Source organism: Anabrus simplex, chromosome 6 (genome assembly GCF_040414725.1).
Source record: "Anabrus simplex isolate iqAnaSimp1 chromosome 6, ASM4041472v1, whole genome shotgun sequence".
Classification (NCBI taxonomy): domain Eukaryota; kingdom Metazoa; phylum Arthropoda; class Insecta; order Orthoptera; family Tettigoniidae; genus Anabrus; species Anabrus simplex.
In genome coordinates, this window is record NC_090270.1 from 202694645 (window position 1) to 202717248 (window position 22604).

The following is a 22604-nucleotide window of genomic DNA, read 5'->3' on the forward strand; positions in this document are numbered from 1 at the left end:
GACTATCTCCCCCAAGGGATCATCTAGCCACCTGATAGGGTGGCCCCTCCTCAGTCGCCCTGTAGACATGGAGGTAGATGGTCGGGTCAGTCTGCGGTCTTTTACACCGGTGCGCCCGTTAGTGTAACTTGTGTCTCGGTCATTGTGACCAGTTCGCGCCCGGCTGTTTTTTACTAGATTCGTTTAGTTTCGTTTGCATATACATCTCAATATGGATCCTGCTGACGAGGAAAGGATCCGATTATTGATAGTGTGTGTTGAAAGAGAAGGAATAACTGCATTTGTGAAAGACAGAGACAAAGCAGTAGGATACCTATTGGAAGAAGTTGGTGAGGCAGTAGAAGATACTTCCAGACAGCAGCCACAAAGTGTTGATGGTGAAACTGACAATCTTCAGGTTAGTGACCATGATACAGATAGTGAGCTATCTGGTGATGACGGATGCGGTGCTGCTGTTTCTGAAGTGAATTTGACAGGCAAGGACGGTGAGACAGAATGGTGTGCGCACCCACCATTCGCAAGGTCTTGTCGTGGACCAGGTCATAATATTGTAACACGCCTTCCAGGGCCTAAAGGTTTAGCCAGGAATGCTAAAACTCCAATTGAAAACTAGGAGCTATTTATTCCAGACACTATTGTAAAAAAGATTGTCGACTATACCAATATTTGGTTTAAACAGTGACAATAATTCTTCAGCGTGTTTACATAAAGAAAATAGTGCAAAACTGAACTTGAATATGAACTGAAATATACGTAAAATAATGTATAATTCTCTCATATTCAGGTTTTTCACAAAGGTGGTTGTTATGCTGTAAAATTAGTTTTTATCATTTGTCATACAAATATTTCTGGAAAAACGGTGTTTTAATTTACGATTACTCATGCCAGAAATATTACAGTGTCAGTGGATGCAGGGGAGGATAAATATATATCTAGTTCAAATAGCTTCCATTTTACAAACCAGAAAAAATAAATGGAAAGTTATTTTTCAAAGTTTTCAAAATTTATTTGTAAATCAACTCAATTTCAACAAGTTTTTATTCTTTTAATGCGGTTATTCAGTACGTAAAAATGTTTTAAATATTATCTAAATAAAAGTAAACTTACTTGCGACGGTATTAAACTCCAACATTTGTATTAGATTCCAAGGCCGTACAATAAATTATGAAAATAATCGCTGCGGTCTAAAAGACCGCGCGCGCCCGAGATTGTTCGTCGGAAGAGCGCGCCCGATTGTGGGGTTAAATAGCTGTGCAGTTTTCTCCCTAGAGAAGTTGCTCTAAGTGTAATATTTTGAACTGTGTATTTAAATCGTATTTTGAGCTTGTCTCACATTTGTTACTTCTCATTACTGAAGCTACTGACTTAGAGACTGAGAGGCAGTCTGTGCCATTAATAACGTATTAATCGTTAGAACTACAGAACTGTTTTATGGGAGGCTATTAATAATCGTTCAGCCCGAGGACGACGTGTGATATTCCACAACATGGTAATTTGAACAAAATAGAGACCAAGCGCGTGGATGTTTCTAAGTTTATGACTCTCTTTCCGTGACGTCTATCTTCCTTATCACTGGGTGTGGTCACTTTTGTTGGGCCTTTTTGTCTGTAGCGGTCGTAATTGAAGTACGGCAGTGGAAGATTTCGTGTTCCCTCAATGCCTTTCTCGATGCCGTTCGGGCTACATTGGCGGTTAAAGAGTGGAGTATTGTGGAGGCGAATAATTCATTCACAGAGGCTTAGACGTAACATTATATAATAAGGAATCATGTACAATATGTATGAATTTTATGCCCGATTATGGCAAGATAAAATGATGCATTCATTCCTCAGAGAAAATAGTGAATCGAGTTCTTCCACTTACATCCAGGTCTAACACATCCTTTAGGCACACCTATCACTCATACAATTTTGTGAAAAGCGATGGGTTTTTAAAATTTGTTTTACGTCGCATCGACACAGATAGGTCTTACGGCGACAATGGGATAGGATAGGACGAGGAATGGGAGGGAAGCGGCCGTGGCCGTAATTAAGGTACAGCCCCAGCATTTGCCTGGTGTGAAAATGGGAAACCATGGAAAACCATCTTCAGGGTGCAAGCTCACAGCTGCGCGCCGCTAACCGCACGGCCAACTCTCCCGGCATGCTTTTATTTAAAGAGAAAGTATTACAAATACATCAAAAATAATTTATTTTTTTAATCTGAGGATGAACAAATCCATCTGAGACATTTCTACTCATTCGTTCTTGCTCTTGACCACCGTGCCTCTTCTTTCGCTGGTATCCCGTGCTGGTTCGCGGGTGTGAACTATGTCGAGCGCGCGGACTTGGCTCTGTTTTATGACCGGATGCCGGGCTGAGTGGCTCAGATGGTTGAGGCGCTGGCCTTCTGACCCCAACTTGGCGGGTTCGATCCTGGCTCAGTCCGGTGGTATTTGAAGGTGCTCGTGTCGGTAGATTTAATGTTACGTATAATAACTCCTGTGCGACTAAATTCCGTCACCTCGGCGTCTCCGAAAACCGAAAAAAGTAGTTAGTGGGACGTAAATCCAATTGCATGATTATGGCTGGATGCTCTTTTTGACGACAACCCTACGTGAAGGAATGTATTCATTACTGTATATATATTTTTCTTATTGGATTTTCGTGACACCGACTCAGATCTTAACAGAGACGGTGGAAAGGAAGCGACTCTAACCTTAATTAAAGTATCCTGTTAGATTCTGCGTGGTGTGAAAATGAGAAACCACGAAAATTAATTCCAGGGCTGCCGAGAGTGGGGTTCGAACTCGGTATTTCCCTAATGCAAGCTAACAGCCAGACGCTCGAACCGCGCAGTCAAATTGTTCGATATTATTTCATGTTTCTCTGGCGGTTGAGAGCGTGATTTGTGTGTTCGAAGAGTCGTCATGGGAAGAATGGTGGTTATACTCGTGATTGTCTTTGTGACCACTTGATCAAATCAGGAAGATAACCATAAATTCGTGTCATCGTTTCGAAGCAGAGCAGCTCCTTTCATTCACACCCCAAATGGATGTGAGTTGTATCTAACCAGATACCAGTCCTCGTGCTATTCTTAAATTTCTGGTAGTACCGAGAATCGAACCCAGGCCTCCGAGGACGACAACTAATAGCGCTAACTGTGGACAGGAAGATAATTTACGTCAGACACGTGAACGAACGAGCACTCGAAGAATGAAAGGAATCATACAAGTCTACCTAGGCCTCAACTGCTCCAATACGTTGGCGGCGGAAGTGTCTTTATGGAGACCAGGCAAGACTGGGCGCAAACGAGTGTAGCTATATAGAGCCAATGCAGTTTCCTGTAGTGGATTGAGGAATGAAAATATATAAAATCAGAAGATACAGAGCTTTTAGCAGAATTGGTCCTCTATTGTTTTGAATTGCTAAACATACATTACGTACGAAATAGGGAAATGCCAAATTTGGCAGGGTACACGAATTTCCCGTAAAAGTACATGAGAGAGGAATTTAAAAATGTAAACATGTAATCGACCCAGGGAGTTGGCTGTGCGTTTAGGATCGCGCAGCAGTGAGCTTGCATTCGGGAGATAATGGGTTCGAACCCCAATGTCGGCAGTCCTGAAGATGGTTTTCCATTAGTTTCCCACTTTCATACCAGGGCAAATGATGGGGTTGTACCTTAATTAAGGCCACGGCCGCTTCCTTCCCAGTCGTAGCCCTTTCCTATCCCATCGTCACCGTAAAACGTATCTGTCAGTGAGACGAAAAGCAAATTGTAAAAAACAAAAAAGGGTAAACGTATAATTATTTTAAATTTCCCACAGCGGTCTGAATGAACGAGGGAACAAGTGAGCCGGAAGCGAGGTGTAAGAGAAAGGAATACTGGAAAATGTGGCAACATCGTGAAATGGCACGCGCAGTGCTCCTCCCTCCAGCCCTAGCTGTCAGGTATAATAGTTAACGCAGTCATATCGCTGTCCTCCGAATACCATTCTATGATCGTAGTCTGTGAAGACGTTGACCTTTTAGTTCTTATAACTGATTTATCTCCAGACACCATCTGTTTCCTGTAAACCGAGAGAGGTAAATCGCATAAACTGTAGTACTTAGTGTTTTAACTACAAGGAAGTTGTTCAGAACATTATTTTTCTTCATGCTTTAAGTGGCTGTGACCCACCTTCTGCTTTTTAAAGACAGAGAAAAACCAAGTTTTGAACCACCCTCAGAAACACCCATTCCCTAATCATCTTGGTAACGTGTTCCGAGATAGACAGAAAAACATTGAAGCCACTGCAAGTTTTCTCGTAGCCTTGTACAGAGACGTTTTAAACTATAATTGAGATATATTGAGATACATTCGTTTTGCAAATTTTATTTAGCTAGACTGCTCTTACGAGGGGTGTCTCTCGGTTCGAACAGGTATTTTGTATTCCCTTTTTATTTAAAAGCTTTACGTACCGTTGTGATTAGGATGGTGAAAGCATTCTGTTGTGTTTCTCTTACTTTGCCCAATATCGGACTTTAAAAAAATGTAAATGAGGTTCCTCAACGAAATGGATGAAAACATATGGAGATGCACAATAGGAATATTTGGCAGAAGCAGTATCTCGACAGCCCTATCCAATGTACTTTCAGTTGAGCAATTAAATAAATTTTCATATTTCTGAAAAATCAAATCCAACAAAAACATTGCGAAAGTGTAATCATCCTGTCCTACAGTCCTCCGTTGTATAACACCTTAAGTTGAATGTCACAATATTTAAAACATTCCAAATATTAATGGTTTCGTTTATTTTTGCTGTACAGTATTTGTATGAAAATACTGACACACACATAGCAAAAACGTCAACTATGATTGACTGGCGTTGTAACTCCCCCTCCTCCAAGAGTGCAAGCACTGTCGTGTACATACCACGCAGAACACAATCAAATACCTTCCAGGGCGTGGTTGAAATTGTGAGATGGGTCTGTGTACAATTTTTTTATAAACATATTCCTTTTCGAGCCGAGAGACATCCCTCGTTAGCGGAGAAGTGTTTCAGTGTCATGTATTCAGAACTCTAAGGTAAATTCAAGTGCTCTAGCCACAGAAACTAACAGTATTAAAATGAAATAAGTAAAAAATAGATATATATCCACTTATACTCTTTCACTGAATGTCAGATTATGAGCTAAAGGAATACATCAAGTATGAACTTGCTCTGTTCCCACTGTCAACAGCTGTTCTCAGGTGTGTTACCGAGCCATGCGGCGAGAAATCCCAAGACCTGCCGCACAGCCCGGTCCCAGAGAATGAGGCCACGCCCGCCGTGGCGGGGGACCTGCTGAGAATGGCGCGGACCTCCTTCCCCTCCGCCCGGGATCTGTAAACCGGGCAACTGGGATAAGAGGCAGGATGGTCCCCGCGCAGTTGGTGCACACCGGCGCTTTTCTGGGCGCGCAGCAAATGTATCACCAGCACAGCGGTTGCAGCGCACTTGGAGCCTGCAGCTAACCGGACGGTGCCCCCTTCCCCCCCCCCCCCCCCCGGGAAGTTTTGATCTCATCTAACCGCCGCCACCGCTGAGGTCCACTCCTGGTTGGCTCCTCGTTCAACTGCCTTCCTGGGGGCAGCCCTGGGTTGCGGTGTGGTGGCTTTCTCCTGGTGGACCGTCGTCTTCTTCCTGGTGCGGCGGTGGTCCCTTTTCGGCGGGGGAGCAAGTCTCGTCCTAGTTGTGACCCTTCTCCCGGCCTAGGGACCGCGAGGGTATGGGGAGCCCCGCTGTGGTGAAGGAGGCGCAATCAGGCCGTGCGTGAGTCCTGAGCATCAGATTTTGTACACCTGGTAGGGCGTTCGCCTCCGCCGCCGTGCTGCCTTCCTCCGCCCGGTGCGCCTTCCTGGTCTGCGCTCGAGTGGTGGGCCTGTCCTGGGTGACTCGTGCTGGTGGTGGTCGTTCCTAGTCGGTGGCGCAGTACAGCTTGGATCGCCGTCGTGACGCTCCCTCCCGACCGCATCGGTCCTCGTCCTGTGTTTCGTGGGGACCAAGATGTGAGAGTCCGTGCCCATCTACATTTGCTTCTGCATGGCGGTGGTAGACGTCACCTTCTCCTCATGCAGCGTCCGGGTGGCTGCCTCTTGCCTGTCGCCATCCTCTGGTCTGGTCCCCCAACCAAGTAGTCGGATGACCTGCAGTTCCCGGGACAGGTGCTTCTGGTACCAATCGAACCACGACTAGTCCTGCGGACGTACGGTGAGGGCCCGAGGGAGAATCGCTTCCACGAGGTCCACCGGCTACGGAGCGCGACACATCAGGTGGTACTTGAGGAGGACGCTGAAGACACACGTCTCCATAGCCCTCTCCGTGCCCTCTCGGTGATACACCAAAAGGGCCGGTAGTGCCGGATCATCGTGCTCCGTCTTAGCTGCTTCTCTCCGGGTCCAGTCCGCCGAGTAGAAGTCGTAGTCCTCTGTGCCCTTCGCGCCGTCCACTGGTTCCCTGTCGTCTGCCATCATTCCTGCAGGTACCTGAAGTGAAAGCCTGTAAGAGAAATAGCACCAGCAAGTGCTGCTTCAGCTTGACAGTGCTCTCTTAGCGCACTGAAGTGCACAGGTACAGACAAATGTCGTTCTTAGCTGTATTGACAAGTAGGGCTATAGGTTGCCTGGCTTGTACTGATACGTACGGGAAAGCCTGATGAGGAGAGTGACTAAGCAGAAAGCACGTACGACCTTCCGCTATCACGGCCAGCTTGGGCCTCTGACTCTTTTGGGAGGGGGGGGGGGGGCGGCGATCACCACAAATGTACATCGCTTCCGACATGCTATTAGTTCTAAGATGAAATACTGCAGGAAGGATTGGGAATGTGATACTGTGTACGTATCGGCCTGTCCCCGTGTCAAATATGTTAGCAGGCTGATTAGGTAATTGATTGAATGTTGCGTTACTGGAGGTTGGTGATGAGGACCAGGGGGAAAAACCCATAGGCCGAAATAGGAAGTGCCTACAGGTAAAACCTATCTCCGTGGAGATGGTTTATAAAGTACCGATACCGTTGCGCCCATTGGCGCTCCTCTGTCGGTCTGTAATAATTTGTAAATTTATGAGAATAATCGTAGAAAGAGAGATTTCGTTTTTGTTAAATAGCAGTTAACTTTTATGTATTTGTATTGAAGTTAAGTGCTGCGCAAGACGATTTAGGTTGGCTGACACAGCATGTATGTTTATACGATGTGGATTAGCATGCAGGTTTCACCCTTGCTTAATGTTGCGTTCGGGAGTTTGCAACGGTGCATCGTATGTATTATCGCTGACGTATTAATAAGTGTGTGCGGGTGGATGTATTCAAATTTTACAGCATATTAGCGGCAATTTTTAGATTTTGGTAAGCAAGAAAAGCTTCTCACAAAAAGTGCGGACGCGGTGACCCAAAGTTATGTCGTGTAGTTGTACTGTAGTGTAGTCTTTAACGGCCAAGTATTGTAACAAGTTTTGTATTCTTTGAAGTCGTTGTATGCTTGTTATGGGTATGAAGCCTATGGCTGGGTATGCATATGTGAGAACTGGTCGTATGAATGTGGTGTATATGAGTTCGACTATTTTTGTGATAGTGAGCTCTTTCTATGTATCAGTGGGTAAAGCATTAGTGTGTATTGTCTTGCTTGTTGGATGGTGTTGGTCATGTGTTCTTGTAGGTTGATTCTAGAGTCTAATGTTATTCCTAAGTATATGTGGCTATTTACCCGCTGTATTGGTTGGTTGTATACTGTAAGATGGTGTTGAGGTTGTCTACGTCGCCGTGTAAAGTATGCCGCTTTAGTTTATGGTAAGTTGACTTAAATCTTCCAGTTAGTGAGCCAGGGTTCGAGTCTGTGTAGGTGTTCTTGTATGCCTTGTGTAGCTATGTCTGGGTTCCTGCTTTTCGCCATGATGGCTGTGTCGTCGGCATACATTGCTGTTAGGTTGTTTGCTAGTTGCTTTACTTTGCACCGACACAGATAGGTCTTATGGCGACGATGGGACAGGAAAGGCCTAGGAGTGGGAAGGAAGCGGCCGTGGCCTTAAGATACAGTCCCAGTTTTTGCCTGGTGTGAAAATGGGAAACCATGGAAAACCATCTTCAGGGCTGCCGACAGTGGGGTTGGAACCCACTATCTCCCGTTGATATACTAGACAAACAGGATTCGTCCCAGAATACTGCCTTGGGGTACTCCAGCGTATATGCTTATTGTGGTGGAATTTTTACCATTTGTTGTAATGTAAAAAGTTCAGTTTGATAGGTAGTTGTGTATGAGTTTGATGTAAGAGGGATGCAAGTGTAGTTTAATTCATTTGTAAATGAGGCTGGGGTGGTGTACTCTGTCGAAGGCCTGTTCCTTGATTGTGTTGAGAGCCATGTGTTAGGTTTTCAGTGACACGGAGTAATTGTTGTGTGGTGGAATGTTTATGTCTGAACCCGAACTGTTCGTGTATTAGGTTGTTATTGTGTTTTTAATACGTCAGTAGTTTTTCAAAGATTTTAGAGATGAAGCTAATTGGTCGGTAGTTGGCTGGGTTTTTAGGGTCTTTTCCTGGCCTTGGAAACCATTATTTTAGCGACTTTCCATTGTTGTTGAAAGTATTATAGTTTTAACATGGCATTAAATGTGTGTTCGACTCGTTGGCTGAACGGTCAGCGTACTGGCCTTCGGTTCAGAGGTCCCGGGTTCGATTCCCGGCCGTATCGGGGATTTTAACCTTAATTAGTTAATTCCAATGGCACGGAGGCTGGGTGTATGTGTTGTCTTCATCATCATCCTTTCATCCTCATCACGACGCGCAGGTCACCTACGGGTGCAAATAAAAAGACCTGCACCTGGCGAGCCGAACCCGTCCTCGGATATCTCGGCACTAAAAGCCGTACGACACTTCATTTCATTAAATATGTGTTAGGAAGTTGATCATTTCTGTGTTTAGATGTTATAGTAGAGGGTGCTGGGATGTCATCTTGCTCGAGGGCTTTATTGTTTGATAGTTTTTAATAATATTTTTAATTTCCATTGGTTTAAATGGAGGAACTGGTGAGTGGTTAGGGATGTGTAGGAAATTAGTATTTACTAAATTATCGTGTTGGGAGTTTACTCTATTATTTGGTTTAAAATTCTCTTTTAGTGTGTCTGCTAGTAGTTCAGATTTTTCTAGATTAGAAGTTATTTTAGAGCCATCGGGTTTAGTTAGTGGGGGGGGGGGATAGGGAGGTCTGATATAGTAAATATTTTGTGGTTTTCCAAAGGTTTATACAATTATTATTAAGTTTTACTATCATTTTGTGCAGTTATGTTAGCGAGTTTTTTAGTCCAGGTATTATTGGTATGTTTAATAGTTCTTTTTTGTTTTAGAGTGTAGTCGGTTAAAATATATTTTCGATTTCTTTGAAATGTGGTTCGGGCTCTGTTTTTCTCTTGAATTAATTGTATGAGGTGTGGAGGGAGGATGCTTTGTTTAGCGTGTTGTGGCGTGAGACTGGCCTGTAACTGCGGTGAGTAAAATGTTTGTGAATAAGGAGATGGCAGAGTCTATTTCTTCTGTAGTTGTGAGTGGTGATGTGGGGTTTAGTTCTTTAATTGTGTAGTGTAAGTGTCCCAGGATGTGTTTGGTGTTTATTACTTTGTGTAACGTTGGTGTTTTTTAATACCTATTTCAAGTAATACTGGTCTGTGGTCTGAGCGTAGCTGTTGCATTGTGTCAGTTTTAGCGTTGTAGGGTATGTTTTTAAGAAGGACGATGTCGTTAGTGTCTGAGTGTAGTGCATTGCGTCGCCACCAATAGAAGGTGGGTTCCAAGGGGGCGATCACAAAGTAGTTGTGTTGTATGCTGTGGTTTCGTAGTTTGGTGCCATGTGAGTTTATAGTTTTGCTGTTCCAGTCTGTGTGTTTGCTGTTTAAATCGCCGGCCAGTATTACATGTTGATGGTCTAGAAGTAAGTCGAAATCTGACGTGCATAATCTTTTTCCTGGGGGTAAATAAGCTGAAATAATTGTTACGAGTTCGGGTCCGTCATCTAGTTGTATAGCAGTGGCTTCTAGTGTGCGTGTGTCTGGGAGATAGATTTTGCTGTGGAAAATGCGCCTTTTATTCGCGATCATAGTCCCACCGCCATCTCCATCTGTCTGGTCTGTATATTGTGTATTGTGGTACGGAAAATCGTTTCTTGGGTTTTAATTTTGATTCTTGTACTAGTAATATGTCAGTGTCGTGTTCATTGAGGTAGTGTTTTAGTTCGACCTTTTTTTCTGGGTCGTTAAGGCCGTTGGCATTCCATGTAGTTATCCTGAAGGGACGTCTAGTCATGGAATTTGTTTGCGAGTGCGAGAGTCAGCTGTAGTAGTGTGTTAAGAATTGAAATTATAGCTGTTACTGTGGCGGATATGAGTAGGTTCATGTGAGCTTGCATTTCTTCAGTTAAGTATTTTATATCAGGTGGTGTGTCCGGGGGCATTTTCACCTTAGTAAATTTATGTGTGATACTGGGGGCGGATGTAGTAGCTGAGGGAGTATGTGTTGTGTGTGTGACTGGAGCTAGGACGGTTGGCTGAGGTACAGTATGTTAGTGTCTGTGTTTGTTATTGTGTGGTGCTCAGGATCTACAACACCTCACCTAACCCAAGCAGTGGCGGGCGATCTCTCATGATTTAATGCATTGGCTCTTAAGACACGTCCTCTCAGAACGAGCTTTTGTGTGCGAGTGCTGGTAAACATCTGAAGCTGTTCATGTCCCATATATACCCCACCAAACCTGGTAATAAGACTAATGCACTCTGGTGGCCGTCGGATCTGTCACAGAGAATTGCAATTCTAATCATTTACATACCCGCCGATCATCATCATCATTATCTAAATGCTTTGCCTTGTCGCTGGAACCATTGATCTCTTCTATCTGCGATCCTTTTCATCTCTCCATAACCTTGGCATCCCATCATCTCAACTACCTCTTCAATGATCTTCTTCCGTGGTTTCCCTCTGCCTTTCTTTCCCATCACCTTGCCTTCGAAAAAGTTATTTATGAAGTCATTATGCCGGAGAATGTGACTGAAAACTGACGCTTTTCTCCTGCGGTTTGTACGTGTATGAAATTACATTGACATCCGACCAATTTTTTCAACTTTTTTTTTTCCAGGCAGCGTATATTAGCGACTACTAGCGACTGTACATTAGCTAGGGACAGTTTGGTACAAATACTGTAAGTGCATTCAATTTTTCTGGGAATCATCTTGGTACTTCTAGAAAGGAAATCCCTTCTTGTCTATATATATAAAATAAGAGTTTTTTCTGTACATTGCTCATAATCTGAAAAGTATGGTATTTCTGTATCGGTCATGTCCATAGTAACAAGGAAATACAATTTTTACTTTTCCGTAATTTCTGTCTGTCTGTATGTATGTATGTTCACGCATCACGAGAAAACGGCTGAAGAGAATTTAAAGAAAATCGGTATGTGAAGTCGGGGGATGAGCCTCTACAATCTAGGCTATAAATCATTTAATTCTCAAATATTTATATTATTAGTGGTCCTATCGATAAATACTACATAACGAAAGTTATATACAATTAAATTTCCGATCATTTATGTCATACATTGTTACCGTACCGGCTTTGATAACATAGATATTCATGAATAGTCCAAATCAACGGCGAGTCACCAGAAAATGAGTTAACAGAATTTAATGAAAGTCGGTGTATAGAGTCGTGGAATAAGAAACTACGGTCTAAGTTATTAACAATTTTATTCACCCTGGATGAAATTTTAGTTTAGGGGAAGGCGCCTAAAATTGGTTATTGGTCCTATCGAAAAGTACTACATAACAAAAGTTATAGGAGAATACAATTTCCGACCATTTGTGTTTTATTCAGTTTTACCGTACCGACTATGATAAGAGTGGTATTTCAGAGTCGGAAAAAACTAAATTTGAAGGCCTACAATACTGAAAGCGCATAACATTGGTCAACAATAACATTACATTGACCATTGTTTGTTGTGATGTTCTTTGTCTCTTATGCTGCCGCTTAACTCAGATATATGGGATTACTGCTGCGTACCGAGAATAACAGCCTGACTGAATATTGGCGGGAAATAACTGGGGAGTTGCAAAATTTTCTTCTTTAGCATGCCATTCCTCTGGTTCATACATTTTCTGATACTGCTGGTACATAACAGACTGGTTCATCATAGTATTCTATAGCTATTCGATCCCTACTCTGACGCGCTGGTTTGAATGAGCAGTGTGCATACTTACGGCAAAGGCTCACTTAGTAGTAGTAGTAGTAGTATGACCTGTTCTAGAATTACAATTTAGGCCTGTACCTAATTATAGCACCACAATTCACTAACTCAAAATTCAACCCTGAAAAGAGCCGTTTCTTAAGAAAAGCTTCTCTTCACTTTTATTAAATTCTACATTCATTTTATTCCAAATTAGCAGTGAAGAGGGGGTTTCTCCTCTGGCTTGGAGGAAAAATTTACCTCCAATTCAGATAGATTTTTCCACCGCCTGTGTAGTGAACTCAGATTTTCCGACTCATCGGGTAGTGCTAGGAAACAGATTAATAAAAGGGCATAGTTTGCCCTGGGAGTCTCCACTGTTCGACACCCGGCCGAAATAAGACGAAGTGTGTTCACGGATCACGGCTGTCTGCGGCTTGGCCGTTCCAGCTCTGGAACTTTGGAGTGTTAGATTGGCAGCGTAGTACTGTTCGTTAAAAGTGAGAAAATGTGTGGTTTTTCATTTGATCGAGTATTTCATATGAAAGCATTGCTTTTAATCGCGCCATTCCTACTGACGTCATTGTAATGACCTATGTTAATTTTTGTTGGGAAAACTACTAAGACGGTCTTTCTGAGTATGTATAAAGGCAGGTGGAGAGTGAGTGCCTGCCATTATAATGAAAACTCCCCAACTTGATTGTGACTTATGGTAGGCAAGGGGGCCTACCATTGCAGTAACAATTCCCTAACCCAGTCTTCATATAAGAAAAGACGATTGGTGACTTCCCCGTCGCGTTTCTAGGATAATTAAATGCCATGCAATTTAATACAATCTTGCTCACGTGTACACTACCTAACCTAGAATTCTGCATACAATGTTGAATTCCGTAGCGAAGCACGGGTACATCAGCTAGTTCTGTGTAAGTTTAGGACTTGCCATTGAGAATCTTCTAATACCTCTAGATACAGAGATGAATTTCCTAAGTGGATGAAGTGGATCAGGAGAGCTTTCTTATTCGTACATGCAACTAGTTAGTATGCGATTCGCATTTCTCTAAAGAACTGAAAAAAATGAGGATCATTATTGAAGGATAATCTATTAAATTTTTCAGACAGTAGTTTACTTGAAAGGCGGTGTGCATGCATCGCAATCTTTTTGCTGTAAACTTTCTAAAATTCAAAAAGTGAGAAAGCCACGTACCAAAAAGTGATTTTAAAACTTTAAAAGTATTATTGTGGAGGTATTTAATTCATTCATTCATTTATTTATTCGTGTCATAAGTACAATGAAACATGAAAACATAAGAAAAAATAAGTATTAAATGGACACAAGTACACAAATACGCGTTCATCAAATGACTTCAAACAGTCCCCGTCCAAAACTAGCCACTTGGAGAGCATTTGAATTAGCTTGAGTCATATCATTCATTGTAGGCCTACTGTACATTTGGGTGGGAAAAACGGGCAACATAAGAGATATGTTGTTTGAAATTCGCCACAATCACACAGAACTGTCTTGGTCGGAAAATGCCACTTGCATAAGTTGTCTCTTGCAACTTCAGCTCGCAGTCTGTTCAGGGACTTCTAGATTGGCCAGTTCTCTGTGTGACCAGGAAGTAAGAGTGATTCCTTCGGTTCCATCCATTCGGACCAATTACTAGTTCTCTCCTTCCACATGGCAACTCGTGCTTTTGCAACTGTTCCTTGTGACGATTAAGTACAGTCGAATCTCGATATCTCGAACCTCCATCACTCGAATTTTCAGTATCTCGAAGTAACTTAAATTTCCGGGCCGTTTGTCCTCTTCTTCACGTGTATTTATTTCTCTATTATTCGAAATTCGGTTACATGAATTTCCCGATTTCTCGAAGCAAACATTTTCTCCCTTGAAGTAAAGCAAACAAACAAACAAACAAACAAACAAACAAACAAACAAACAAACCTCTAACTCGAATTTGTACAACATTAACTGTGCAATAGGGCGTTTATAGTTTGTGAGGAACAGTTAACAAGTAAAGAAAGGGATACAGGGTTGCTGGGAGCTAATATGACGGGTACCAATAAACTAAAACTTCTAGTGTTCGGAAAATCGGCGAAGCCTCGCTGTTTCTCGGCTGTGAGTTAATTACCGGTCACGTACGAAAGCAATCCCCGAAGTCGCGGATGACAAGCTCTATTTACGAATCTTGGCTGCGTGGTTTTGACGAGAAGTTTCAACGAGAAGGAAAGAAAGTTTAACAGTAAGAGAAGAGACTAACGGATTTTTTCTAAGGGTATTAATGGAGGTATGTTTCTTGTTTCACTACTGTATGTACCGTATATTGTCTTCTAAAAAGTTACTATAATAAGGGTTATAATGAAAGTGGTGCCATAAAATGGAGTTGGTGAGTATATTTTTAAATACCTACTGTTAAAAATAATGTATTCAGTATAAGCCCGTAGATACATATGATTCAATTATGTGCTATAGGCCTACATGATCAAACACGTTATTCCCTATATCTCGAAATGTAGATAACTGGAAATATAATTTAGCTCCCGAAGTGATTCGAGATATGGAGGTTCCACTGTAGTTAGGAAGCTCTTTCTCGATTTTTTTAAAATTTGCTTTACGTCGCACTGACGCAGAAAGGTCTTATGGCGCCGGTGGGATAGGAAAGGGAGTTGGAAAGAAGCAGTCGTGGCCTTAATTACGCTACAGCCCCAGCATTTGCTTGGTGTGAAAATGGGAAACCACGGAAAACCATCTTCAGGGCTGCCAACAGTGGGGCTCGAACCCACTATCTCCCGGATGCAAGCTCACAGCTGCGCGCCCCTAACCGCACGGCCACCTCGCCCGGTTTTCTCGATTGTAATATCCTTTCAGCAGGTTGATATCCGTAGAGTGGGTGTTAGGTCATAGTAGATGATTATCTCCTTTCATTGTTGGCAGCCACTTCTCTTCTGATATTACATGGAGCAATCTCAGCTACATAGTTCGCTTTATTGATGGGAGTTGGAAGTAAGATCAGCTAAATAAATAACTGTTCCGGCCGTAAAGAGAAGAAATGAATCGGCAGATAATGCGACGACAGTCTCAAGAGATGTCTAAATCATCATTTATTTGATTATGGAACAATCACAAGGCAGCAAATCCTATAACGGTTGTGTCTTATCAGATAGACAATAGTATACGCAATCGAACTATTAGGAAAGATGATGATGACGATAGGATTTTGTTTCTAAAGAATTCTTATCCGTGCCGATAAATCCCAACAACCACCTGTTGCAATTTCTTGATGGCTGCAGTAATTGAGCATCTGTCTCTTGGCAGCGCAGTCCAGAGCGAAATTTAGCTTCTTCCTCAATCATCATCTTGCCTAGTACGCCTCATTTTGGTGCCACCTTCGGATTTTGCTGTTTACCTATAACCTTTGGGGGTGCTGTTTGGGGATTCAGCCAACCTCTGGACTGATGGCTTGACAGGCAAATCGCAACACAAGGCTGGTTCATTTGAACATCTTGGTGTATAACCGGACTGGGTCGGAACCGAATCCTCAAAGTTGGGCTCAAAAAACCATCGTCGGAGCCACTCATTCCGGCTCCATGGTCTTGTTCATGGTTGAATTAATTTGCACTTTGTGTATTTTCCCATCCTTGATAATTGATTGTGGGACAATTAAAAGGCAGTAAGTCCTATAATGGAAGTGTCAGATTTGAAATTATGATAAACCGCAAACAATTGCATATCGATGAAGGCTCCCATTGCTAGGATACATACTACAATGAAAATGTGTAACCAAAATGTGCTCACAATCCTTGTATCGTTGTTTCTAAATGTGTGTGTGTGATTAAAATGCCGCACTAATTTAAATATCTTATGACGGAAAAGATGTTTGACCCTAAAAGACGGTCAGAGAAGCGATGCTCTTTTCACCACGTTTTCCCATAGCATGTATTTTCAAATGTTGGAAGTGTTTGTCACTGTTATATAGGCCTACCACAATAGGAACACATGTTTTTAGACACCTGGTAATCTGTCCCGCATGAGATCGGGAAAACTTCACTAGTTATGACATCTGAAATATCACCTATCATACTGTTGGTGATGATTTTAAATCAACGTAAATTAGAAGAAAACTGCATTTATGCTATTATAAATTAGTCAATGATCAGTTACAGAAGGAAAGTGGTAATGTAAAACAGTTGAGGTGGTTTGATAAATTTCAGTTATGGATGTGATTTTTTTAGGGATACCTATTTTCAGGACTGTCTAACATATTTCCCTCTTTCCAATTATAGAAGGAACAAGATAACGTAAAAAAATGGTGGGTGTTTTATGAATGTCGGTAGGATATGGCATTTTGAGACTTATTTTCAGGACTATCGAACGCATTTCCCTCTTCCTACATATCACTCCTTGTACTGTGGAGGCTCCTGAATGTACGTTCTTTCATTTTTTTCTGTTTTCTTTCTTCTCTTTGTATAGCGTTCACTTGTCAACTTATCAGTTGAACCACGACCCCTTCACCACCCCTTCACATACCCCACTTGTATTCCACTCGCTGTTTGAGATGGGAGTGTGTGTGTTAAAGCGTTATTGGGAAGAATTATTGAGGCATAGTGAGTGGCAGGGTTCAGGATTGCAGTGGATAAATGAGGACGGTCGTAAAGTTGAACTGACTTGAAGCTTGAAGTTCTGATGGAAGGATAACTGCCAGTGAATCCCATGTTAACGAAATCCTGCAAGATCTGCTTCCTAGTTTTCATCTGCTAGACGTTGATAATGGTAAGTTGAGATGATAATGAAGATGATGATGATGATATTGTTTTTACATCCTATTAACTACTATCAAGCTTTTCGGAGATGTCGAAATGCTGGAATTTTGTCCGGCAGAAATTCTTTTACATGCCAGTAATTATATCGACACGAGGCTAACGCATTTGAGTACCTTTAAATACCACCGGACTGAGTTGGAATTGAAACCGCCAAATTGAGTTCAGAAGGGAAACACTCTACCGTCTGAGCTACTCAGCCCGGCAAATTGAGATAATAGGTCTATGCACATAACTGTTTGAGATACTTCATAGATATTGTGAAAAGAGACGTGTGGGCTTGTTACACCTACAATGTTATTAGATATCGTGGTTCTGAGCCTCGTGTGTGAAATCTTGTAGGTTTGTTATGCTTTTCCTGTTCTAGGGCTTGATTTATAATTGAACATGGCTGCGTACGCCGTGATTTGAAACTAAACATTTTGGTCCAGGTTCTAACTTCCTAGTCCTCAAAGACTTGTCATACTGTATAAAGACTCGTCTGCAGTGCTGATGTTTTGGCGTTTTAACTTCTAACATTGAATTTAAAAGTGTTTTAAAAGTGAAAAATTTGCAATCTTTAGGTCTTATAAGAAATCTTGTGGATGTCTGTTGTTTTTCCTTCTGATGTACTACACCAATAATCCTGAAGAAGGGTAGAGTGTGGGTGTATGTACGTACGTATGTGTGTACACTACCTGATCAAGAGTATCCGGACACTCTGTGTAATGGGGAAATTAACTTTAGATGTCACGAGAGGTGGGTCCGTCAGTCTAAAAGGAGGCGGGGAGTATTGTATTGTCAGTTAAGCAGCAGTAACGGCAGAAAGGGTCGGTCAGGAGAGCTCAGTGACTTCGAACGTGGACTAGGGATTGGATGTCACCTGAGTAACAAATTCATCACGAACAATGACTCTGCGATGGGAGTTAACATGAATGGGGCACAATGGTCGAGCTAAACTTTTCTGTAGTCAGGGCTAAGCGACGGCTGGGATGGTGTAAAGAGCGATGCCACTGGACAGTAGATGACTGGAAACGAGTGATTTGGAGTGATGAATCACGCTATACTCTGTGGCAATCCGATGGAAGGATTTGGGTCTAGCGAATGCCTGGAGAACGTTACCTACAATCATGTGTAGCACCAACAGTGACGTGCGGAGAGGATGGTGTTATGGTTGAGGGTGTTTTTCGTGGTTATGGTGTGGTCCGCTTATTGCGATTAAGATAACTCTAAATGCGGAAGGATATGGGCACATTTAAAACCATTGTTTATTGCGTGCAGTAGAGGACCAGTTCGGAAACGATGATTGTATCAGCATGACAATGTACCCTGTCATAAAGCTGCATCTGTGAGGCAATGGTTTGTGGACAATAACATTCCTGAAATGGACTGGCCTACCCAGAGTCCCGACCTGAACCCAATGGAACACCTTTGGAAATGAAGTAGAACGTCGACTTCGCTCCAGACCCCTGGCGTCAAACATCACTACCTTCTCTGGTTTCGGCTCATGAGGAAAAATGGGCTGCTTTTCCTCCACAGACAATCATACACCTCATTGAAAGTGTCCTCAGCAGAGTTAAAGCCGTCATAAAGGCAAAGTTTGGATCTACACGATATTAATGTCCAGTAATAGGAAACGTGACAGGGTAAAGTCTGAGTGTAATTTCAGACAGGTGTCCGGATAATTTTGATCAGGTAATGTGTACTGTGTCTTAGAAAAGTATAAGGGCACCCCCTTATAAATGTAGATGATCATCTGTCCTTATACTTTTCTAATATCAAATCGTGTGATAAGCGTGGGTTTATTTGTATTAAATCTGAATTGTATTGGTGAAAACCAAAACTCTCTAGGTGTTAAAGATAAAAAGTTATTGATTATTTTGTGTTTTAATGTGTACTTAAAATTATCAGAATATTTTTATATAAAAGGTAAATAACTTGCCAACCAATTGGGGTACAATTTTCAATTTTGATGAAAATGCAGCTCTACCTGAAAGATATCTTCATTAGAAGTAAAGTTTATTCTAAAAGTAGTTACGCTTGACCCAGCTGGGATGGAACGTGTAATTTTTTAAAGGTCAAATTAAGCAAAAATCATGCATTTGTCCACGGTCCTGAAATTATTTAAATTTACCGCCTCTTTGGCTTTCGATTACACATAGTGTTCCTTCCCGCCTACCCAACTGTTGGAGACAACAATGAACTTTCAACAGTCCGTCAGCGAGTCACTGTTGATTAGTTACGGTTTTATCACTACTTCTTAGATTGTGTTAGGCTATGGCGTGCATAATGCTGGCCAGTCTTTTCGGAGCATTGGGAAGGAGTTAAAAGTGAACAAAACTTGCGTGGAACAAACCGTAAAGAAATTTAAAGCGACCGGCAGTGTAGCTAACGCTCACAGATACGGACGACTCAAGGAAACTTCACCATGACAGGGCAGATCTTTAATCCTGAAAAGCAAAGCAAACCGTATGGCTACTTTTCCTGAATTGTGTGCGAATATGAGGAGAGATTCTGGTGTGGTGGAAATTAGCACTTTCACTGCATCAAAACGGCTCCAAGAGGCTGGATTAATGTCCAAGGCAACATTGGCATGGTTCCAAAATCATGATGTCTTGGTCCTATCCTGGCCTGCTAGGTCCCTGTACCAAAATGCGGCAGAGAACTTGTGGAACTCCATGACATCAGACTTCAGAAAAGAAAGCCCCAAAACAAGGAGAATATGAAGCATCAACTTGTGCTCTGGCGTACCCATTACCAGGACCAGTGCCGAGCCCTGATTGACAGTATGCCACAGCGTGTTGACGCCTGCAGGAAGGCTTGTGGTGGCCACATTGACTATTTAATGTATAGGGAATTATGTGTAACTTTTTCGAGAATTTTTTAAATTTCTTTCTTATAAAATTTTCAGTGTAAAGTGAATAAAGCAATTTTTGCTTGGTGTCGTTATACTTTCCTAAGCCACTGTATGTGTGTATGTCATTGCGACGTTTTTCCAAGGCCCCTCAGGCCGCCTGACTCTTAACTCCCTCCTCTTTCCCCTTGTGATATTTAATCCATTCTCGCGCTTTCACTTAAAACGACAACTCTTCGAGCTTACATTCAAATTACATACCGTACTGTATGGGGCATTTTTTTTATCTTAATAAGATTGAGGTGAATAACAAATATTTTGATAAGGATTACGTTCCTAATAGTATCTATAATTTTTAAGGTTGATTTTTACTTGTAGCATAGAAACGCTTATTGAGGATGCCCTTTGAGTATAAGTACGAAATATCACCACAGACATTTTTGTAGAGCTATTTATGCTGATAATTCTGGCACACACATATATGGGGTCTATCGTTGATATTGATATTTAGGGAACGTAAACCAAGAAAGTGCTCGGGTGGCCTTCACTAAAATCGCCACTGTCGGCTCTCTTTTGTGATAGAGTAATATTTCACACACTTCAACCTTCCTGAAAAAAAATTATCTGTACAACTATGGAAGGTATATAAGCTACTATTATCACATTCCTTCAATAGTTTATCATGACTTGATAAGAGTAGTTAATTATACGTACGGTGTTTATTATCAGTATAAACTGATATATTTTAATTGAACTAAGTACTTTGTTCATGGTGAGATCACCGAGAGCATGTGAAACATCGAACCAGCTGAAGTTAAGTTATTTGCTAATATTTCTATAACATGCCTTGTTGGTGTTGGTCTTTCTCATCTACATATCCTATCATCCATGTAAGTATTATCTTATGTTTCTGAGTGAGTGATATGATACAAGCTCTGTGCCAAATTAAATTTTGCTGACATGATTTTGTGTCCGATCATGTATAAAGGATTTGGAGTAATGCTGAAGAATACTACCTTCAGCAGTAGGTGGATAAAGAACAACTCAAGGTCTTGTCCCGATAAGGTTGCTAGGTATCCCTTGTTGAAGAGAATATCTCGTAATTTGAAGCCGGAAAAGCTTGCCCCGTATTAACCCTGTACTGGAAGGCCAAAATTCCGTATTTATGGACCCGTAAGAACCAATCGTTTCATTATTTTCTTTCCTTACCGGTATTCATTTAAATTGTAAGGATATCGTGTCATACGTAGAAACATCGCGTAGAAGACCGAAAGACAAATTACAAAATACCACATTATTCAGCATATGTTCTCTTGACGACAGTGGTGTGCGGTGAACATGTTCGTTGCCCCAGCTGCAAAAATTGTTTTTTTTTATTATTTTAAACATAAGCGATCGTAGCCCACTACACTCTCTAAAGTCAACATTACCATTTTATGGACTCACTTGATAACTAAGTGGAAATATAACAAGCAAACAGACCCAACAATAAATAAATAAATAAATAAAAGAAGGATATTTTAGGCATCAAAGAACTTTTGAAATTATAACTCACATGAATGATTTTTGCAGATGAACTCAGCTTTGCATTTGCCCAGTAGCTGGTACTCTGCAGTCGGGAAGGGGGGGGGGGGGGGGTTCAAATCCAGTCGAGATTTGTAATGTGAAAGAGAGTTTGGTGCACCTTGAAGAATTCCACCGGGTTCCGGGATGATATTTTGCCATTCTGCCAACCGTTTCGGCCACTAAAATAGTGAGCAGTACATAACGAGACAGAGTGGTCTGTTCTGAACCATGTCGACAACGTTGACATCCTCATTTAAAGGCGAACTCAATTCTTCTCTCCTGCATAGCAAAGTAGCGAACAGTTCTTTCAAAAAATGAATCTTTCTGGCGAACGTCTTCCAGTAATGCTGCTTCAATGGAAAGCAGTGCCAAGCTTGAAAGTCTTTTTTTCTCCCGTTCCGTTCCTTGAGTGAGTTTTTATTCTTTTTAAAGCTGAGAAGGTCCTTTCCACCGACGCAGTAAACACTGGCATGGTACAAATGATCGCAATTAACTTAGAAAGTTGTGGGAAACAACAAATTAATGATCGTTCTGAAAAGAGGCTCATTAATTCAAATGGACTATTTTCATTAAACTCCTCGCTACTGTAGAACACAGTTCGTTTCTTAACCTAATTTCATCGAAATCGAATCGAAGACTAGAAATTTCAGCTTGAGGGATATTTTTCTGATAAATTTCATACTTTCCTTTCTCCGCAGATATTAGTCCTATGAAGTTCAATTTTCCGTAATCCTGAAAACGCATTTCGAGGCGACTGTCAATATTATCAAATATTTCACAGTGAATTTGTTTGTAATTAGGACTGTTTCTTTTTGTTGGCTCACCTATTTCTTGTGCTGTTTCTAAATAGATGGACTCAAATTCGCCCCTTAACGAATAAATGGCCTTCCAAATTTCATCAACATTTCTCCTGCAGAAAATGATGTCGAAAGTTTTCGTCTGGAGGATATTTTTTTTTTTTTTTTTTTTGCTAGGGGCTTTACGTCGCACCGACACAGATAGGTCTTATGGCGACGATGGAGGATATTGTAGAGAACATCAGTGAAAGCAAATATTTTGTCAGATGTCCTAAGGAGAAAACGAAGTGTGGAATCATTCAGCGGGAGGAGGTAACCTTTCACTGGAGCTAAAATTTAATTCTCAATTTCGTGGGAATTGCGTAGCATTGAGTTAAAAACTTCACACAA

General features: G+C 41.7%; 1 protein-coding gene across 4 annotated transcripts in view; it reads left to right on the forward strand.

Moving 5' to 3' along the window:
* Positions 1-22604, forward strand: part of LOC136876310 (anoctamin-1) — a 277484-nt gene that overhangs the window by 124292 nt on the left and 130588 nt on the right. The window contains exon 1 of one of the 4 annotated variants that reach the window (XM_068228378.1): positions 20622-20741. The exons of the other annotated variants lie outside the window; for them this stretch is intronic. Within the exon in view, the coding sequence (XP_068084479.1) occupies positions 20694-20741 (48 nt within the window). The 5' untranslated portion in view covers positions 20622-20693. Of the gene's footprint in view, positions 1-20621; positions 20742-22604 lie in introns of those variants that run through there. 4 annotated transcript variants of the gene reach the window in all.